This window comes from Pseudophryne corroboree, chromosome 1 (assembly GCF_028390025.1).
Source record: "Pseudophryne corroboree isolate aPseCor3 chromosome 1, aPseCor3.hap2, whole genome shotgun sequence".
Taxonomy (NCBI): Eukaryota; Metazoa; Chordata; class Amphibia; order Anura; family Myobatrachidae; genus Pseudophryne; species Pseudophryne corroboree.
In genome coordinates, this window is record NC_086444.1 from 949282758 (window position 1) to 949305065 (window position 22308).

The 22308-nt window shown below is 47.3% G+C and overlaps 1 protein-coding gene across 3 annotated transcripts in view; it reads right to left on the bottom strand.

The window, feature by feature from the left end:
• Positions 1–22308, bottom strand: part of LOC134919229 (E3 ubiquitin-protein ligase TRIM65-like) — a 130240-nt gene that overhangs the window by 87932 nt on the left and 20000 nt on the right. For 2 of the 3 annotated variants that reach the window (XM_063920422.1, XM_063920420.1), the window contains exon 2: positions 13440–13517. The exons of the other annotated variant lie outside the window; for it this stretch is intronic. In XM_063920422.1, coding sequence (XP_063776492.1) covers positions 13440–13517 — 78 coding nt within the window. The remainder of the gene's footprint in view (positions 1–13439; positions 13518–22308) is intronic. 3 annotated transcript variants of the gene reach the window in all.

Consider the following 22308-nt stretch of genomic DNA (forward strand, 5'->3'; position numbering starts at 1 on the left):
CTTCCAATATCTGCTTAATGGCACTGCGGTGTTGTGTCATTCTTTCTTTGAACTGGCACACCGTTTTGCCTATGTAATATAAGCTGCAAGGGCACCTAATGCAGTAGATCACATATTTGCTGGTGCAAGTAAAAACATGTTTTAATTTGATCTGTTTACCACTATGTGGATGCCTGATATAATTGCCGGTGTCCAGATAGGTGCAAGTAGTGCAACCTAAGCACCTGTAGTTTCCTGGTTTTTTAGTCATGAAGTGTTTAGGATATGTGGGTGACATGTTAGCAATGTCAACATGTATCACATGGTCCCCGATGTTTTTACCCCTTGTATAACAAGGTAGTAACGCACTTTCAGACAATTCTGCAAGGTCTGGGTCTGCTTGGACTACTGGCCAAACCCTTTTAGCGGTACTGACAATGGTCTTGGTAGATACCGTGTAATTGTTGACCCAAATCATGGTAGTGTCTATTTTATTAGGTTTGGGACAGGTGATATTCTTTACTTTAGGTCCTTTGAGTGCCTTAATTTTAGCTGATTGTAAATCCTTGTTGCTGTACCCCCTTTCTAGAAATTTTTTAGTCATAAGTTCCATTTTATTCACCTCATCAACAGGATCACTGCAAATGCGGTGAACCCGTAAGAATTGCGAATAGGGGAGACCTCTTTTAAGGGAGCTCGGATGGTGGCTGGAGGCATGCAGCATATTGTTGCAATCAGTGGGTTTCTGGTAAATAGATGTACTGAAGTCAACACCACGTATTTTTACCTCTACATCTAAAAAATGTATGTTTTCCTTTTGAATGTTCCACGTAAACTTGATGTGTCTGTCCCTAGTGTTGGCCAGTGACATCATATTAGTGAATTCCTCCTCTGTGCCCCTCCATAGGAGGGGCACAGAGCTTATATTACATAGCTTATATTACATAGGCAAAACGGTGTGCCAGTTCAAAGAAAGAATGACACAACACCGCAGTGCCATTAAGCAGATATTGGAAGGGAAAAACATAGATCAGCCTGTTGCCAAACATTTTAAAACTTGCAAGCACAGTCTCTCCTCATTACGCTACATGATGTTGGACCATGTCAAGGAAGATATCAGGGGGGGTGATAGAGGAAAGATCCTTCTGCAGTTAGAAATTAAATGGATACATCTTTTGAATACTGTTTCCCCGCATGGACTGAATGAAATGATTTCCTTTAATTGTTTCTTATAATGGTTATGTTGCTATTTTTTGTAGTATTGCTGTAAGATCATTTGTAGTAATGTCCGTTTGTACAATGTATCATTGTAACCATGGTAACGGTTTTTACTTTCACTTTCATTTTCACTTTGTCCCAGTCACTGCTCAGGCGCCGTCTATTGGTGATGACGTCAGCAGCAGCAGCATGGGGAATGTTTTTGCACTTACTTTCACTTGGTGTTTCTTAACTGCATAAAGGTAAGCTTGATTTCTTGTATTTGTTATATACCTGACGAAGGATAATAAATCCGAAACGTTGTATTCAACCCAGGAGTGTCCGGGTTTCTTATTTAAATTAAGTCCACGAGTGCCGCCTATATACCATACTTTTTATATATATATATATATATATATACACATACACACACACACACACAATCACTAAAGTGCTCACTCTGCCCCCTTTTACGGCTGCCCCAGCCCGTTGTTACTGCCAAGAGGAGACTTTGTATACATTCCCACCCTTTGCTGTCCCCCAGTGCTGCGCTGGCAGCGGGAGGTCTATACAAGGGGAGCGCGGAGGAGCTTGCTGCTAGCCTGCCAGTTATAAGGCAGCAGCGTATAAGAAGCCGCTGCTGCTCTTTTCCCCCCCATCAGCTTTACCAGCCCTCCGCGCCCTCGTACTAGCGCCGACGGCGGGAGGCGTGTGGGGGATACAGCCCGAGTCCCGGCGGGTGCAGGGGAAGCTGCGGCTGCTAGCCGCGAGAGATCTCAGCGGGAGGACGACGCGCTTTTGTAACAGCCCACTGTTCCCCCCTGTGTTTAAGCGGCGGCGTTATACGGTGCGTTGACAGCCGCAGTGTCTCCCTCAGCCCTCCGTTTGTAGTGGCAGGAGGGGCGGACGGGGGAGCTGACATGAAGTGGGATCTAAACACTGATCCCTTGTATAGCTGGCCAGGGAGTGTGTCACAGCGCCAGTGGAAGGAGGGGGGTCACTGCTGACTCTGTGCTCCGGATTTTCTGAGGAGAGATGCAGATCCCCTTTAGTAGGGATCATTGTCTCTCTATTCTTAAGACTTGATCCCCCTTTTCATTAGGTTAACTCAGTCTCAGTATTGAAATGGAGCAGGAGCTCCTTCTGTGCCTGTTACCTCCTTGGCACAATTTTTCAAACTGAGGGATGAGGGATGTGAAGGGGGAGGAGCCGGCTGTGCAGACAATGCTAATTTTTAGATTGTGCCACACCTCCGGTTGCAAGCTTCACACCCCCTACTGTATATGACTCAAGTGTCCCCTAGTGGATGAAAGAGAAAGTCTCTATCTACCTTTTGAGTATGAATTGTTAGATAAGTGCCTATTGCATACGAGTCTGTATACATTTACTGTTTCTTTCGCATTTGCATCTGAATACGTTAGATCTGTTTAAACATGATACAGTAATATGTTCTCCTACATACTTAAAATGCAGTTGTAGTTGTTGATGTGCTTATATTGCTTAATATACTAACGTATAACATGTGACTGACTGCTAGTGTGATTGCTGACTTTACTATATTTCTGTCAATTTGTTTATTCCGATCCTCAATGTATTTTACTTTAGATTACAGTCACAAATTGTGTAGTACACTGTAAAAGTGCTGATTATTTATCATGTCTAAGAGCGGCAAAGGTGAGGAAGGTACACTCATAGCAACACCAACACTAATATTATGTTTGTCTTGCAAAAATGTGTTATCCTCTTAGGATCTGGTTCAGGATACTATTGTGCAAATTGTTTTAGCTTTCATCAGGGGTTAATGAAAAAATAAGATTTTACTCACCGGTAAATCTATTTCTCGTAGTCCGTAGTGGATGCTGGGAACTCCGTAAGGACCATGGGGGAATAGACGGGCTCCGCAGGAGACTGGGCACTCTAAAAGAAAGATTAGGTACTATCTGGTGTGCACTGGCTCCTCCCTCTATGCCCCTCCTCCAGACCTCAGTTAGGATACTGTGCCCGGAAGAGCTGACACAATAAGGAAGGATTTTGAATCCCGGGTAAGACTCATACCAGCCACACCAATCACACCGTACAACTCGTGATACTATACCCAGTTAACAGTATGAAATATAACTGAGCCTCTCAACAGATGGCTCAACAATAACCCTTTAGTTAGGCAATAACTATATACAAGTATTGCAGACAATCCGCACTTGGGATGGGCGCCCAGCATCCACTACGGACTACGAGAAATAGATTTACCGGTGAGTAAATTCTTATTTTCTCTGACGTCCTAGTGGATGCTGGGAACTCCGTAAGGACCATGGGGATTATACCAAAGCTCCCAAATGGGCGGGAGAGTGCGGATGACTCTGCAGCACCGAATGAGAGAACTCAAGGTCCTCCTCAGCCAGGGTATCAAATTTGTAGAATTTAGCATACTTGTTTGCCCCTGACCAAGTTGCAGCTCGGCAAAGTTGTAAAGCCGAGACCCCTCGGGCAGCCGCCCAAGATGAGCCCACTTTCCTCGTGGAATGGGCCGTTACTGATTTAGGAAGCGGCAATCCAGCCGCAGAATGCTCCAGCTGAATTGTGCTACAAATTCAGCGAGCAATAGTCTGCTTAGAAGCAGGAGCACCTATTTTGTTGGGTGCCTACAGGATAAAAAACGAGTCAGTTTTCCTGACTCCAGCCGTCCTGGAAATATAAATTTTTAAGGCCCTGACTACATCCAGTAACTTGGAATCTTCCAAGTCCCTAGTAGCCGCAGGCACTACAATAGGTTGGTTCAAGTGAAAAGCTGATACCACCTTAGGGAGAAACTGGGGACGAGTCCTCAATTCTGCCCTATCCATATGGAAAATCAGATAAGGGCTTTTACATGACAAGCCGCCAATTCTGACACACTCCTGGCCGAAGCCAAGGCCAATAACATGACCACTTTCCATGTGAGATATTTCAAATCCACAGTTAAGTGGCTCAAACCAATGTGATTTTAAGAAACTCAACACCACGTTGAGATCCCAAGGTGCCCCAGAAGGCACAAAAAAGGGGCTGAATATGTAGCACTCCCTTTACAAATGTCTGAACTCCAGGCAGTGAAGCCAGTTCTTTCTGGAAGAAAATCGACAGAACCTAATCTGGACCTTAATGGAACCCAAATTTAGGCCCATAGTCACTCCTGACTGTAGGAAGTGCAGAAAACGACCCAGCTGAAATTCCTCTGTTGGGGCCTTCCTGGCCTCACACCACGCAACATATTTTCACCAAATACGGTGATAATGGTTTGCGGTTACTTCTTTCCTGGCTTTTATCAGCGTAGGAATGACTTCCTCCGGAATGCCCTTTTGCTTTAGGATCCGGAATTCAACCGCCATGCCGTCCAACGCAGCCGCGGTAAGTCTTGGAACAGACAGGGCCCCTGCTGTAGCAGATCCTGTCTGAGCGGTAGAGGCCATGGGTCCTCTGATATTATTTCTTGAAGTTCTGGGTACCAAGCTCTTCTTGGCCCATCCGGAACCACGAGTATCGTTCTTACTCCTCGTTTTCTTATTATTCTCAGTACCTTTGGTATGAGAGGCAGAGGAGGGAATACATAAACCGACTGGTACACCCACGGTGTCACTAGAGCGTCCACAGCTATTGCCTGAGGGTCCCTTGACCTGGCGCAATATCTAGTTTTTTGTTTAGGCGGGACGCCATCATGTCCACCTGTGGCCTTTCCCAACGGTTTACCAACAGTTGGAAGACTTCTGGATGAAGTCCCCACTCTCCCGGGTGTCGGTCGTGTCTGCTGAGGAAGTCTGCTTCCCAGTTGTCCACTCCCGGAATGAACACTGCTGACAGTGCTAAGACGTGATTTTCCGCCCATCGGAGAATCCTTGTGGCTTCTGCCATCGCCATCCTGCTTCTTGTGCCGCCCTGTCGGTTTACATGGGCGACTGCCGTGATGTTGTCTGATTGGATCAGTACCGGCTGGTTTTGAAGCAGAGGCCTTGCCAGACTTAGGGCATTGTAAATGGCCCTCAGTTCCAGAATATTTATGTGTAGGGACGACTCCTGACTTGACCAAAGTCTTTGGAAATTTCTTCCCTGTGTGACTGCCCCCCAGCCTCGAAGGCTGGCATCCGTGGTTACCAGGACCTAGTCCTGTATGCCGAATCTGCGGCCCTCTTGAAGATGAGCACTCTGCAGCCACCACAGTAGAGATACCCTGGTCCTTGGAGACAGGGTTATCAGCCGATGCATCTGAAGATGCGATTCCGACCACTTGTCCAAGAGGTCCCACTGAAAGGTTCTTGCATGGAACCTGCCGAATGGAATTTTGCTTCGTAAGAAGCTACCATTTTCCCCAGGACTCGTGTGCAGCGATGCACCGATACCGGTTTTGGTTTCAGGAGGTCTCTGACTAGAGATGACAGCTCCTTAGCTTTCTCCTGCGGGAGAAACACTTTTTTCTGTTCTGTGTCCAGAACCATCCCCAGGAACAGCAGGCGTGTGGTAGGAACCAGCTGTGACTTTGGAATGTATAGAATCCATCCGTGCTGTTGTAGCACTTCCCGAGATAGTGCTACTCCGACCAACAACTGCTCCATGGACCTCGCCTTTATAAGGAGATCGTCCAAGTACGGGATAATTAAAAACTCCCTTTTTTCGAAGGAGTATCATCATTTCTGCCATTACCTTGGTCAAGACCCTCGGTGCCGTGGACCGTCCAAACGGCAGTGTTTGGAATTGGTAATGGCAATCCTGTACCACAAATCTGAGGTACTCCTGGTGAGGATGGTAAATGGGGACATGTAGTTAAGCATCCTTGATGTCCAGGGATACCATGTAATCCCCCTCCTCCAGGCTTGCAATAACCGCCCTGAGCGATTCCATCTTGAACTTGAATTTTTTGATGTATGTGTTCAAGGACTTCAAATTTAAAATGGGTCTCACCGAACCGTCCGGTTTCGGTACCACAAACAGTGTGGAATAGTAACCCCGTTCTTGTTGAAGTAGGGGCACCTTGACTATCACCTGCTGGGAATACAGCTTGTGAATTGCCTCTAGCACAGCCTCCCTGCCTGAGGGAGTTGTCGGCAAGGCAGATTTGAGGAAACGGCGGGGGGGAGACGCCTCGACTTCCAGCCTGTACCCCTGAGATACTACTTGAAGGATCCAGGGATCCACCTGTGAGCGAGCCCACTGATCGCTGAAATTTTTGAGGCGGCCCCCCACCGTACCTGGCTACGCCTGTGGAGCCCCCGCGTCATGCGGTGGACTCAGAGGAAGCGGGGGAAGAATTTTGATTCTGGGAACTGGCTGACTGGTGCAGCTTTTTTCCCTCTTCCCTCGTCTCTGTGCAGAAAGGAAGCGCCTTTGACCCGCTTGCTTTTCTGAATCCGAAAGGACTGTACCTGATAATACAGTGCTTTCTTAGGCTGTGAGGAAACCTGAGGTAAAAAATTTTCTTCCCAACTGTTGCTGTGGATACGAGGTCCCAGAGACCATCCCCAAACAATTCCTCACCCTTATAAGGCTCTATGTGCCTTTTAAAGTCAGCATCACCTGTCCAGTGTCGGGTCTCTAATACCCTCCTGACAGAATGGACATTGCAATAATTCTGGATGCCAGCCGGCAAAATATCCCTCTGTGCATCCCTCATATATAAGACGACGTCTTATGTTCGCAAAATAGTATCCCTGTTTGACAGGGTTACAGACCACGCTGCAGCAGCACTATCTGCAGGTCTCAGTCTAGTACCTGAGTGTGTAAATACAGACTTCAGGATAGCCTCCTGCTTTTTATCAGCAGGTACCTTCAAAGTGGCCGTATTCTAAGACGGCAGTGCCACCTTTTTTGACAAACGTGTGAGCGCCTTATCCACCCTAGGGGATATCTCCCAGCGTAACTTATCCTCTGGCGGGAAAAGGTACGCCATCAGTAACTTTTTAGAAATTACCAGTTTCTTATCGGGGGAACCCACGCTTTTTCACACTTCATTCACTCATTTGATGGGGGAACAAAACACTGCCTGCTTTTTCTCCCCAAACATAAAACCCTTTTTTAGTGGTACTTGGGTTAATGTCAGAAATGTGTAACACATTTTTTATTGCCGGGATCATGTAACGGATGTTCCTAGTGGATTGTGTATATGTCTCAACCTCGTCGACACTGGAGTCAGACTCCGTGTCAACATCTGTGTCTGCCATCTGATCGAGCGGGCGTTTTTGAGCCCCTGATGGCCTTTGAGACGCCTGGGCAGGCGCGGGCTGAGAAGCCGGCAGTCCCATAGCTGTTACGTCATCCAGCCTTTTATGTAAGGAGTTGACACTGTCGGTTAATACCTTCCACCTATCCATCCACTCTGGTGTCGGCCCACAGGGGGCGACATCCCATTTATCGGCATCTGCTCCGCCTCCACATAAGCCTCCTCATCAAACATGTCGACACAGCCGTACCGACACACCGCACACACACAGGGAATGCTCTGACTGAGGACAGGACCCCACACAGCCCTTTGGGGAGACAGAGAGAGAGTATGCCAGCACACACCAGAGCGCTATATAATGTAGGGATAAACACTATCACTGAGTGAATTTTCCCCAATAGCTGCTTGTATAAACAATATTGCACCTAAATTTAGTGCCCCCCCTCTCTTTTTAACCCTTTGAGCCTGAAAACTACAGGGGAGAGCCTGGGGAGCTGTCTTCCAGCTACACTGTGAAGAGAAAATGGCGCCAGTGTGCCGAGGGAGATAGCTCCGCCCCTTTTTCGCGGACTTTTCTCCCACTTTTTTATGGATTCTGGCAGGGGTAATTATCACATATATAGCCTCTGGGGCTATATATTGTGATTATTTTGCCAGCCAAGGTGTTTTTATTGCTGCTCAGGGCGCCCCCCCCCCCCCCAGCGCCCTGCACCCTCAGTAACCGGAGTGTGAAGTGTGTATGAGGAGCAATGGCGCACAGCTGCAGTGCTGTGCGCTACCTTGGTGAAGACAGAAGTCTTCTGCCGCCGATTTTCCGGACCATCTTCATGCTTCTGGCTCTGTAAGGGGGACGGCGGCGCGGCTCCGGGAACGAACACCAAGGACGGGTCCTGCGGTCGATCCCTCTGGAGCTAATGGTGTCCAGTAGCCTAAGAAGCCCAAGCTAGCTGCAAGCAGGTAGGTTCGCTTCTTCTCCCCTTAGTCCCTCGTTGCAGTGAGCCTGTTGCCAGCAGGTCTCACTGTAAAATAAAAAACCTAACATATACTTTCTTTCTAGGAGCTCAGGAGAGCCCCTAGTGTGCATCCAGCTTGGCCGGGCACAGAAATCTAACTGAGGTCTGGAGGAGGGGCATAGAGGGAGGAGCCAGTGCACACCAGATAGTACCTAATCTTTCTTTTAGAGTGCCCAGTCTCCTGCGGAGCCCGTCTATTCCCCCATGGTCCTTACGGAGTTCCCAGCATCCACTAGGACGTCAGAGAAATACAAGGCATATTCAGGTACAGATGGCTCCACCTTGGGCTATGTTTGCACAGACTTTATCCAGTATAGCTAAAAGGATAACTCCTCCTCCTGTACCAGGGATAGGTAACACCAGGCCTGGCCAACCTGTGGCTCTCCAGCTGTTGTAAAACTACAAATCCCATCATGCATTGCCACAGTTTTGCTATTAGGGAATGGTAAAACTGTCTGAGTATGCTGGGATGTGTAGTTTCACAACATCTGAAAAGCAACAGGTTGGCCAGGCCTAGGTTACACTATTAACCCTTACATGCAGCTCTCCACCTATGGTGTATCACTTCTAGCAGCAGCTTCTCAAAACAAACAAGCTGATAATCCGGTGGTAAGTAAATCTTCGCCTTCACAGGCTACACATTATTCAGATGAGGATTCATCGGAAGATAAAAGCTCAATTAATTCTACTTTGGCATATGAAGAGGAGGAGGGTGTCGGCTCAGTGGATATAGCAGAGTTAATTAAAGCAATGAAAGCCATTCTATCCTTAGAGGATTCAGTAGAGCCTGTGTTAAAAACCAAGGCACCTGTATTTAAACATCCCAAAACAGTTAAGACCGAGTTTCTAGGGTCAGATCAGCTGAAGGAAATTATGGAAGAGGCTTGGGCTACGCCCAATAAGAAGTTTAGAATTCCTAAGAAATGGAATTCCAATTATCCTCTTCCAGCTGGGTATTGTTTAAAAAGGGAGGTGGCTTCTAAAGTAGATAAGCATGTAATTCGATTAGTGCGAAAATCTACATTACCTTTGCCTTCAACATCATTAAATGATGTCACGGATAGGAGTGTGGATGGTTTTCTAAAAAACATTTTTTCCCTTTCTGGGGCAGTCATAAGGCCAGCCATGGCTTCAACTTGGATGGCAAATGCAGCGGCTGCCTGGACCGACGCATCGGAGGGGGATTTTTCTATAGCTTCTAGAGAGCAAAAATTCCATACAGCTCATATAAAACAGGCTTAAATGTTCCTGGAAGAAGCAGCATTGGATATGGGTACTATTGCCTCCAGGGCATCACCTTCAACAATAGCTGCTCGCAGAGCAGTTTGGCACGTACATGGAAATCTGATTGAGAATCTAAGGTGGTTTTGGAAACTAACTTTTTCTGGAGATATTCTTTTTGGTAAAGTATTGACAGATATTCTGGAGTTAGAAGCAGACTCCAAGAAGGTCAAAGTTTCCTTCCACATACAATTTCATGCCTAAAGTTCCGGCTTTTCGGTCCTTTTGGTCTCAAGGAAAAGCTAAAAAGGAAAAACTGATGGCAAGCAGCCCCAATACAAGAAGTCTGGTAAGACTAAAAAGAATTGGGCTACCAAAGAACCGGTTGGGAAGACTGATAATAAACCATCAGCCTCATGGTGCGGGCCACCACCTGGGGGACCCCAGGGTGGGGGGCAGACTTCTTCAGTTTGCACAGATCTGGCAGCAGTCTACAAAAGATGCCTGGGTGCAGGAAGCGGTATCTCTAGGTTATGCTGTTGCCTTCAAGAAGCACCCTCCTCGAAGGTTTTTTGTACCAACCCGTCTCGGGTAGAGACGAAGGCCAGGGCTTTGTTAGAGGCAGTTTAGAAATTGCTTCACTCAGAAGTAGTCATTCCAGTTCCTCCTGCACAATGGGGACAGGGCTTTTACGCCAAACTGTTTTAGTTCAGAAGCCAAATGGGTACCTCAGTTTCACATGGAGACATTACGTTCCATCATTTTGGCCATGGAACCAGGGGATTATATGGTATCCCTGGATATACAGGATGCTTGCCTACATGTTCCTATAGCACTGTCCCATCAGTGCTATCTCAGGTTCGCTATCCTCCAACAGCATTTTCAGTTCCAGGCCCTACCTTTTGGGTTAGCCACAGCTTCCAGAGTATTTACCAAGTTTATGGTGGTAATGGCAGTTTACCTCCGCCAGCAGGGAATAAGAATTTTTCCATACCTCGACGATCTTTTAATCCTGGCACAGACGCAGGATTTGTGCTTATGTCATCTGCAACACACAACATGTCTGCAGAACCATGGGTGGCTCAAACTGGGCAAAATCGTCTCTGGTTCCATCACAACGGATGACTCACTTGGGAGCTGTACTGGATTCAGGTTTTCAGAGAGTAAGTTTACCTCTGGACAAGATATCCAAGGTCCAGTCAAGGTTTCAGATAATGTTACACACAGTCAAAGGTATCCATTTACGCAGCTATCTGCGGGATGGGTTTGATGGTGTCAACATTCGACATGGTGGAGTATGCACAATTCTACTCGAGGCCTCTGAAGCGTGTGATTCTTGCCAAATGGAAAGGGTTGCATCAGACGATAAAAACACAGACCACGTCTCTTATGATAGAAGTAAGAAGGTCATTAGCCTGGTGGCTACAGACATCCCATCTGGACAAGGGGACACCCCTTTGGATATCAGATTGGGAAATTCTGATGACAGACGCCAGTCTCCAGGGCTGGGGAGCAGTGTCAGGAAGGTTGTGTTTTCAGGGGCAATGACCAGTGAAGAAAGTTGCCTGCAAATAAACACATTGAACTTCGGGCCATATACATGGCATTGATTCAGGCAAAGGCTCATTCTTCAGGGAAAACCAGTCCAGATCCGCTCGGACAATGCGACGGTAGTAGCGTACCTCAACCATCAGGGAGGAACTCGCAGCCGAAAAGCTATGAAGGAGGTAAGTCACATACTAAAGTGGGCAGAACTTCATCATCCAGCCTTGTCCGCAGTGTTCATTTCGGGAGTCCTAAACTGGGAAGTGGACTTTCTCAGTCGACACGCCATTCAGGCAAGGGAATGGTCTCTACACCTGGAGGTCATCCAGACGCCAGTAGAGAAGTGGGGATTGCCAGAGATAGATCTCATGGCGTCCCGTCTGAGCAACAAAGTTCTCGCATACGGGTCCAGAACGAAAAGGAACCCAGAGCGATCTTTGTGGATGCCCTGATGTTGAGATGGGACTTTCATCTGGCTTATGTGTTTCCTCCAGTCACCGTATTACCCACGGTGGTGAGAAAGATAAAGCAAGGGAAAGGTGCAGTGATACGAATAGCTCCGGCTTGGCCCAGAAGACATTGGTACACAGATCTGCAGATGATGTCGATGGACGTCCCACTTCTGCTCCCTCAACATCCAGATCTACTGATGCAGGGTCCTTGTTATCACAGACATCTGGATCGACTGTCTTTGACAGCGTGGCTCTTGAAACCTCTATCCTGAAGTTAAGAGGATTCTCACAACAGGTAATTCAAACCTTCCTCAGCTCACATTTATCACCGAATATGGCAAACCAGTATTCATTGGTGCAGTGAACGGAAAATGGACCCCAAGGCTTTCAGAGTTTCCAGGGTCTTAGCATTCCTTCAGGCAGGAATGGATAATGGTTTAAAGGTGGCTTCCTTGAGTGCAAGTGTCGGCATTGACTGTATGGTTCCAAAAAAAAAAAAATTGCCAATTTACAGGATGTGCGTACTTTTTTCCAGGGAATGCTGCACATTCAACCTCCTTTTGTTCCTCCTACAGTGCCTTGGGACTTAAGTCTAGTCCTGAAAGCCCTTCAAGTTGCCCCGTTTGAACCACTTAATATAGTGGATCTTAAATGGTTGACAGCTAAAGTTCTTTCTGCTGGCTATGGCGTCAGCTAGAAGAGTATCAGATTTAGGTGCACCAGTATGTCGTTCCCCATTTCTGATTTTTTATCCAGATAAAGCAGTTCTCATAACTAGATCAGGGTATCTTCTGGGTATCTTCTGGGTATCTACGGATTTCACAAGAGAGGATGGCCTGCTGATAAGCAGACACTGGCAAGATGGCTTCAGATGACAATTTCAGAAGCATATTCTCAGGCCGATCTTCCTGTTCCGGCTAATGTCTCTGCTCACTACTCGTAAGGTAGGTCCATCATGGGCAGCACAACGTGGTGCTTCAGCAGAACAGATATGCAAGGCAGCCACATGGTCTTCCATTAACACATTCATTAGACATTATGCCTTGGATACCTTTGCCTCATGACACTGAATTCAGGAGAAGGATTCTCTTGTCCAATCAGGAGCGTCCTCACCACTAAATTGCTTTGGCAAATCCCATTGTTATACTGTGGATAACCTGTGGACCCTGCTGGAGAAATATACGTTATGGTAAGAACTTACCGTTGATAACGGTATTTCTCCTAAGTCCACAGGATCCACAGGGATCCCACCCTGACGCACCTGATTTGAGGATCCTTTTACTCACTAACCTCTTCCTTCTTGTATGGAAGGGTGTGCATGTGTGTTCTTATCACCTGATTAGGGCTATCTATGATGCCTTGAGCTTTGAAATACAACGGATTTGCCCGAGTAAGATGGCGGGGATATATGGACTGGCCCATTGCATGCTGGGAGGCCGGAAAAGCTTTGACCGTTTGGTGCAAATCCGCTGTTGCTTCATCATATCCCATGGTTATCCTGTGGACTTAGGAGAAATACCATTCTCAGCGGTAAGTTCTTACCATAACGTATATTTTTAAAGGCTCAGGAAACTGTCTTTTCAGAAACATTTTAGTAAGGGAAAATGGTGCTTTGATACATCAATGGGTGTTTGCAACATGCAAATGAAAAGATAAATAGTTTTGCACTCCCATCAATGAATCCGATTTCAGCAGAACTTTCTCCCCTAGGTGACAACATTATTCATAACAGCAAATGTTTACAAATGAAAATATGTATAGACCCAGTTAGTGAAACTGCAGATTTAAGCTGTTTTTCTGGACACAAAATAATACAAGTAATGTTCCCAAAAGTACATTTTATTAACTCACCTCCAAATTTTCTTTTGTTTCCTTATTCAGTTTTTCGTTTGCTTCACGCAGATTTTTTAAGCTACTGAAAAACAATAGCTGTAAACACAATAGAAAATGAAATTACATATTACATCATACATACATACATACATACATACATACATACATACATACATACATACATACATACATACATACATACATAGTATTCTTGTTCCTGTATCATTCAAATACTGCCCTGGTTTCAAAACGCTATACAAAATGTTGACACTGAAAGTATATAAATATTTCTGCAGCGGGGTACACTGGTATTCCACAGGTAATAACATCAGGGTGTAGAGTTGGATCTTGATCCGATGCACCAACAGGCTAAAAGCTTTGACTGTTCCCAGGATGCACCACACCGCCTCCTCTGTAACCCCGCCTCCGTGCACAGGAGATCAGTTTTGTTAACCAGTCCAATGCAGTAGCAGGTAAAGAGACGGTAGATGTTAGTCACATAGAACCACGTTCTCACGACAGGAGAAGGGACCAACGGCTAATGCCATACAAACCCAAAGAAGCTAAGTGCGCCAGGGTAGGCGCCCTGTGGAATCCAGTGTATTTCGCAGAAAGATTTAACCATGGTAAGTCTTACCATAAATCTTCTTTTCTGCAGCGGGGTACACTGGGATTCCACAGGGAATAACATCGGGTATGTCCTAAAGCAGTTCCTCATGGGAGGGGATGCACTGTAGCGGGCACAAGAACCCGGCATCCAAAGGAAGCATCCTGGGAGGTGGAAGTATCAAAGGCATAGAACTTGATGAACATGTTCAAAGAGGAACACGTAGCCGCCTTGCACAATTGCTCAGCGGGTGCACCACGGCGGGCCGCCTAAGAAGGTCCAACGGACAGAGTAGAATGGGCCTTGATAGCAGCAGAAGCTGGGAGACCAGCCTGCGCATAAGCTTGTGCAATCACCATTCTAATCCATCTGGCCAAGGTTTGCTTGTTCGCAGGCCAGCCACGTTTGTGAAAAACAAACAGTACGAAGTGGGAATCTGACCTCCTGATAGAGGCAGTCCTCTCCACATATATACGGAGAGCCCATACCACATCCAAAGACCGCTCTTTGGAGGACTAACCAGAAGAGATAAAGGCCGGAACCACAATCTCTTGGTTAAGGTGGAAAGATGACACCACCTTAGGCAAATAACCAGGGTGAGTTCGAAGAACTGCCCGGTCACGGTGAAATATCAGAAAGGGTGGACGACAGGACAAGGCGCCTAGGTCTGACACCCTCCTTGCAGAGGCAATAGCAAAGAGAAACAGGACCTTAAGCATAAGCCATTTCAGGTCCACAGACTCAAGAGGTACAAATGGAGACTCTTGCAGGGCGTTAAGAACAGACAGACAGATCCCATGGAGCTACAGGAGGGACATAAGGGGTTTTTGCGGATACAACCTCCCTGAGTGAAGGTATGAACGTCAGGAACAGACGCAATCTTCCACTGAAACCACACCGACAAGGCAGAAATATGAACCTTGAGGGCAGCCTGACGAAGGCCTTATCCAGGCCTTGTTGCAGAAAAGCCAGAAGCTATGAAGTTCTGAAATTATAGACAACGTAGTTCTTACCAGCACACCAGGTGAAGTAAGAGTTCCAGACCCTGTAGTAAATCCGAGCCGAAGCTGGTTTACGGGCCTTCAGCATAGTTTGGATGACCGCCTCAGAGAATCCTTTGGCCCTCAGGACTGATGCTTCAAGAGCCATGCAGTCAAAGCCAGTCTGGCCAGGTCTGGGTAGACACAGGGGCCCTGAACGAGGAGGTCTGGGTATTGAAGAAGTAGTAGAGGACATTCCATTGATAGACCCTGCAGGTCTGAGAACCAATGCCATCTGGGCCACGCTGGAGTTACCAGAAGCAAGACTCCTCCTTCTTGATTGAACTTCCGCAGTACCCTGGGCAGAAGAGACACGGGAGGGAACACGTATGGCAGCTGAAATTCACATGAAATTGCTAGTGCGTCCATGAACGCTGCTTGTGGATCTCTTGTCCTTGATCCGAAGACCAGAACCTTGTGATTGTGTCGAGACGCCATCAGGTCTACATCTGGTAGGCCCCACTTGTCCACTAGGAGTTGAAAGACCTCCAGATGAAGGCTCCATTCTCCGGTGTGTACGTCCTGACGATTGAGGAATTCTGCTTCCCAGTTGAGAACACCCGGAATGAACACTGCAGATATTGCTGGCAGATGGCGTTCCGCCAAAGAATTCTTGACACTTCCATCATTGCAGTGCAGCTTCAAGTGCTGCCTTGATGATTTATGTAAGCCACCGTGGTTGCGTTTTCTGATTGTACTTGAACAGGCCTGTTCCTTATCAGAAGCAGGGCTAGCGTCAGTGCATTGAACACTGCCTGCAGTTCCAGAATGTTGATGGGGAGGAGAGACTCCTCCTTGGTCCAGCGACCCTGAACAGAATATTGCTTGAACACCGCGCCCCAGCCCCTCAGACTAGCATCCGTAGTCAAAGGACCCAGTGAGGAATCCAGAAGGGACGGCCCCTGCTCAACTGTTGATCCTGGAGCCACCAGCCTAGAGACATGGGGGCCGGCCAAGTCAGGAATATCATTTGAGACCTGATCCGCTGAGGTAGACCGTCCCATTTGGAGAGGATTAACTGTTGGATAGGACGAGAATGGAACAGAGCATACTCCACCATGTCGAAAGATGACACCATCAGGCCTAGTACTTGCATCGCCGAGTGAAGGGACACCCTTGGGCGAGAGAGGAAGTATCTGATCCTGTCCTGAAGCCTTGGGACCTTCTCCGGAGACAGAAACAGCCTCTGGCTGTGTGTATCCAGTAGAGCCCCCAGGTGCACCATGCGCCGCGCAGGGGCCAGGGATTACTTTTTCCAATTGATCAGTCACCCGTGGGCTGTGAGGAATTGCCCTGTCAGCTGGAGATGACTCAGGAAGACATCTTGAGAGCTTGCCAGGATCAGCAGGTCATCAAGATATGGCAGGATCCTGATTCCCGGTTGATAGAGATGAGCTGTCATCACAGCCATGACCTTGGTGAAAATCCGAGGGGCCGTTGTTAGTCCAAACGGCAGAGCCCTGAATTGATAATGGAGGTTGACAATAGCAAACCGCAAATATTGCGGATGTAAAATGGCAATAGGTATATGCAAGTGTGGCCAGAGAGACTAACCAGCCACATGTGTAATGGCGGCTGTGGCACTGAAGGGGTTAACCCTCGTGCCCGGCGCCGTGTTGCGGACAATAGGCGCTTGGCGTCACTGTTAAATGTACTTACGGCGCTGGGCGCAGACTGTTTAAAAATATGTTTAATGATGTGTCTTAACATGTCATATGTAGTGCTCTGTGCACAATTGCAGGAATGCATGTTTAAATGTATTTATAGTTAAGATGTGGTCGCCTGTATTTTAAAAAGGGAAAAATGCACTTACTATATCTGTCTGAATAATCATCTCCTATCTTCTGTGAATAGGAAGTGGCATGCTAATCGCCCTGTCCTAGCAGAGAGGTGTGAATGACAATACCTTTTGATGTGTAAGTTCCTTAGAGAAAGATGCTAATCACGGGGGATCTCCTCATCCCATATATAAAGTCTATGGGCTTGGGACCTGTTTCATGTAGCTGATTTAATTGATATACGAATCCTGAATGGTAGATGCAGGAAGGAAGAATATTTGTTTGGTAAATCAAATACAAACCGTATTTGAAGCTATGTGTTAAATGTATCAATGGTGAAGTGTAAACTCCCAGGTGGTAGGAATTGGAGTTTAAATTATACAAAACTTTGTGTGTGGCAGGAAAAATAAGAATTTACTTACCGATAATTCTATTTCTCGGAGTCCGTAGTGGATGCTGGGGTTCCTGAAAGGACCATGGGGAATAGCGGCTCCGCAGGAGACAGGGCACAAAAAGTAAAGCTTTAGGATCAGGTGGTGTGCACTGGCTCCTCCCCCTATGACCCTCCTCCAAGCCAGTTAGATACTGTGCCCGGACGAGCGTACATAATAAGGAAGGATTTTGAATCCCGGGTAAGACTCATACCAGCCACACCAATCACACTGTACAACCTGTGATCTGAACCCAGTTAACAGTATGATAACAGCGGAGCCTCTGAAAAGATGGCTCACAACAATAATAACCCGATTTTTGTAACTATGTACAAGTATTGCAGATAATCCGCACTTGGGATGGGCGCCCAGCATCCACTACGGACTCCGAGAAATAGAATTATCGGTAAGTAAATTCTTATTTTCTCTATCGTCCTAGTGGATGCTGGGGTTCCTGAAAGGACCATGGGGATAATACCAAAGCTCCCAAACGGGCGGGAGAGTGCGGATGACTCTGCAGCACCGAATGAGAGAACTCCAGGTCCTCCTTAGCCAGGGTATCAAATTTGTAGGATTTTACAAACGTGTTTGCCCCTGACTAAATAACCGCTCGGCAAAGTTGTAAAAGCCGAGACCCCTCGGGCAACCGCCCAAGATGAGCCCACCTTCCTTGTGGAATGGGCATTTACATATTTTGGCTGTGGCAGGCCTGCCACAGAATGTGCAAGCTGAATTGTATTACACATCCAACTAGCAATAGTCTGCTTAGAAGCAAAAGCACCCAGTTTGTTGGGTGCATACAGGATAACAGCAAGTCAGTTTTCCTGACTCCAGCCGTCCTGGAACATATTTTCAGGGCCCTGACAACATCTAGCAACTTGGAGTCCTCCAAGTCCCTAGTAGGTGCAAGGCACCACAATAAGCTGGTTCAGGTGAAACACTGACACCACCTTAGGGAGAGAACTGGGGACGAGTCCGCAGCTCTGCCCTGTCCGAATGGACAAACAGATATGGGCTTTTTTGAGAAAAAACCACCAATTTGACACTCGCCTGGTCCAGGCCAGGGCCAAGATCATGGTCACTTTTCATGTGAGATGCTTCAAATCCACAGATTTGACTGGTTTTAAACCAATGTGACTTGAGGAATCCCAGAACTACGTTGAGATCCCACAGTGCCACTGGAGGCACAAAAGGGGGTTGTATATGCAATACTCCCTTGACAAAATTCTGGACTTCAGGAACTGAAGCCAATTCTTTCTGGAAGAAAATCGACAGGGCCGAAATTTGAACCTTAATGGACCCCAATTTGAGGCCCATAGACACTCCTGTTTTCAGGAAATGCAGGAAACGACCGAGTTGAAATTTCTTTGTGGGGCCTTCCTGGCCTCACACCACGCAACATATTTTCGCCACATGTGGTGATAATGTTGTGCGGTCACCTCCTTTCTGGCTTTGACCAGGGTAGGAATGACCTCTTCCGGAATGCCTTTTTCCCTTAGGATCCGGCGTTCCACCGCCATGCCGACAAACGCAGCTGCGGTAAGTCTTGGAACAGACATGGTACTTGCTGAAGCAAGTCCCTTCTTAGCGGCAGAGGCCATAAAACCTCTGTAAGCATCTCTTGAAGTTCCGGGTACCAAGTCCTTCTTGGCCAATCCGGAGCCATGAGTATAGTTCTTACTCCTCTACGTCTTATAATTCTCAGCACCTTAGGTATGAGAAGCAGAGGAGGGAACACACACCGACTGGTACACCCACGGTGTTACCAGAACGTCCACAGCTATTGCCTGAGGGTCTCTTGACCTGGCGCAATACCTGTCCCGTTTTTTGTTCAGACGGGACGCCATCATGTCCACCTTTGGTATTTCCCAACGGTTTACAATCATGTGGAAAAAACTTCCCGATGAAGTTTCCACTCTCCCGGGTGGAGGTCGTTGCCCTCCTGCTTCTTGTGTCGCCCTGTCTGTTTACGTGGGCGACTGCCGTGATGTTTTTCCCACTGGATCAATACCGGCTGACCTTGAAGCAGAGGTCTTGCTAAGCTTAGAGTATTATAAATTTACCCTTAGCTCCAGTATATTTATGTGGAGAAAAGTCTCCAGACTTGATCACACTCCCTGGAAATTTTTTCCTTGTGTGACTGCTCCCCAGCCTCTCGGGCTGGGCTCCGTGGTCACCAGCATCCAATCCTGAATGCCAAATCTGCGGCCCTCTAGAAGATGGGCACTCTATAACCACCACAGGAGAGACACCCTTGTCCTTGGATATAGGGTTATCCGCTGATGCATCTGAAGATGCGATCCGGACCATTTGTCCAGCAGATCCCACTGAAAAGTTCTTGCGTGAAATCTGCCGAATGGAATTGCTTCGTAGGAAGCCACCATTTTTACCAGGACCCTTGTGCAATGATGCACTGTTTTTAGGAGGTTCCTGACTAGCTCGGATAACTCCCTGGCTTTCTCTTCCGGGAGAAACACCTTTTTCTGGACTGTGTCCAGAATCATCCCTAGGCACAGCAGACGTGTCGTCGGGATCAGCTGCGATTTTGGAATATTTAGAATCCACCCGTGCTGTTGTAGCAGTATCCGAGATAGTGCTACTCCAACCTCCAACTGTTCCCTGGACTATGCCCTTATCAGGAGATCGTCCAAGTAAGGGATAATTAAGACGCCTTTTCTTCGAAGAAGAATCATCATTTCGGCCATTACCTTGGTAAAGACCCGGGGTGCCGTGGACAATCCAAACGGCAGCGTCTAAAACTGATAGTGACAGTTCTGCACCACGAACCTGAGGTACCCTTAGTGAGAAGGGCAAATTTGGGACATAGAGGTAAGCATCCCTGATGTCCCCGGACACTATATAGTCCCCTTCTTCCTGGTTCGTTATCACTGCTCTGAGTGACTCCATCTTGATTTGAACCTTTGTAAGTGTTCAAAAAATTTTTTAGAATAAGTCTCACCTAGCCTTCTGGCTTCAGTACCACAATATAGTGTGGAATAATACCCCTTTTCCTTGTAGTAGGAGGGGTAATTTAATTATCACCTGCTGGGAATACAGCTTGTGAATTTTTTCCCATACTGCCTCCTTGTCGGAGGGAGACCTTGGTAAAGCAGACTTCAGGAGCCTGCGAAGAGGAAACGTCTCTACATTCCAATCTGTACCCCTGGGATACTACTTGTAGGATCCAGGGGTCCTGTACGGTCTCAGCGCCATGCTGAGAACTTGTCAGAAGCGGTGGAGCGCTTCTGTTCCTGGGAATGGGCTGCCTGCTGCAGTCTTCTTCCCTTTCCTCTATCCCTGGGCAGATATGATCTTCTAGGGACGAAAAGACTGAGGTTGAAAAGACGGTGTCTTTTTCTGCAGAGATGTGACTTAGGGTAAAAACGGTGGATTTTCCAGCAGTTGCCGTGGCCACCAGGTCCGATGGACCGACCCCAAAAAACTCCTCTTCCTTTATACGGCAATACACCTTTTTGCCGTTTGGAATCTGCATCACCTGACCACTGTCGTGTCCATAACATCTTCTGGCAGATATGGACATCGCATTTACTCTTGATGCCAGAGTGCAAATATCCCTCTGTGCATCTCGCATATATAGAAATGCATCCTTTAAATGCTCTATAGTCAATAAAATACTGTCCCTGTCAAGGGTATCAATATTTTTAGTCAGGGAATCCGACCAAGCCACCCCAGCTCTGCACATCCAGGCTGAGGCGATCGCTGGTCGCAGTATAACACCAGTATGTGTGTATATACTTTTTATGATATTTTCCAGCCTCCTGTCAGCTGGTCCTTGAGGACGGCCCTATCTATAGACGGTACCGCCACTTGTTTTGATAAGCGTGTGAGCGCCTTATCCACCCTAAGGGGTGTTTCCCAACGCGCCCTAACTTCTGGCGGGAAAGGGTATACCGCCCATAATTTTCTATCGGGGGGAACCCACGCATCATCACACACTTTATTTAATTTATCTGATTCAGGAAAAACTACTGTAGTTTTTTCACATCCCACATAATACCCTCTTTTGTGGTACTTGTAGTATCAGAAATATGTAACACCTCCTTCATTGCCTTTAACGTGTGGTCCTAATAAGGAATACGTTTGTTTATTCACCGTCGACACTGGATTCAGTGTCCCTGTCTGTGTCTGTGTCGACCGACTAAAGTAAACGGGCGTTTTAAAACCCCTGACGGTGTTTTTGAGACGTCTGGACCGGTACTAATTGTTTGTCGGCCGTCTCATGTCGTCAACCGACCTTGCAGCGTGTTGACATTATCACGTAATTCCCTAAATAAGCCATCCACTCCGGTGTCGACTCCCTAGAGAGTGACATCACCATTACAGGCAATTGCTCCGCCTCCTCACCAACATCGTCCTCATACATGTCGACACACACGTACCGACACACAGCACACACACAGGGAATGCTCTGATAGAGGACAGGACCCACTAGCCCTTTGGAGAGACAGAGGGAGAGTTTGCCAGCACACACCAAAAACGCTATAATTATATAGGGACAACCTTCTATAAGTGTTTTCCCTTATAGCATCTGTTTTATATATTTCTAACGCCAAATTAGTGCCCCCCCTCTCTGTTTTAACCCTGTTTCTGTAGTGCAGTGCAGGGGAGAGCCTGGGAGCCTTCCCTCCAGCCTTTCTGTGAGGGAAAATGGCGCTGTGTGCTGAGGAGATAGGCCCCGCCCCTTTTTCGGCGGCCTCGTCTCCCGCTTTTAACGGATTCTGGCAGGGGTTAAATATCTCCATATAGCCTCCGGAGGCTATATGTGAGGTATTTTTAGCCAAAATAGGTTTTCATTTGCCTCCCAGGGCGCCCCCCTCCCAGCGCCCTGCACCCTCAGTGACTGCCGTGTGAAGTGTGCTGAGAGGAAAATGGCGCACAGCTGCAGTGCTGTGCGCTACCTTTAGAAGACTGAGGAGTCTTCTGCCGCCGATTCTGGACCTCTTCTTACTTCAGCATCTGCAAGGGGGCCGGCGGCAAGGCTCCGGTGACCATCCAGGCTGTACCTGTGAT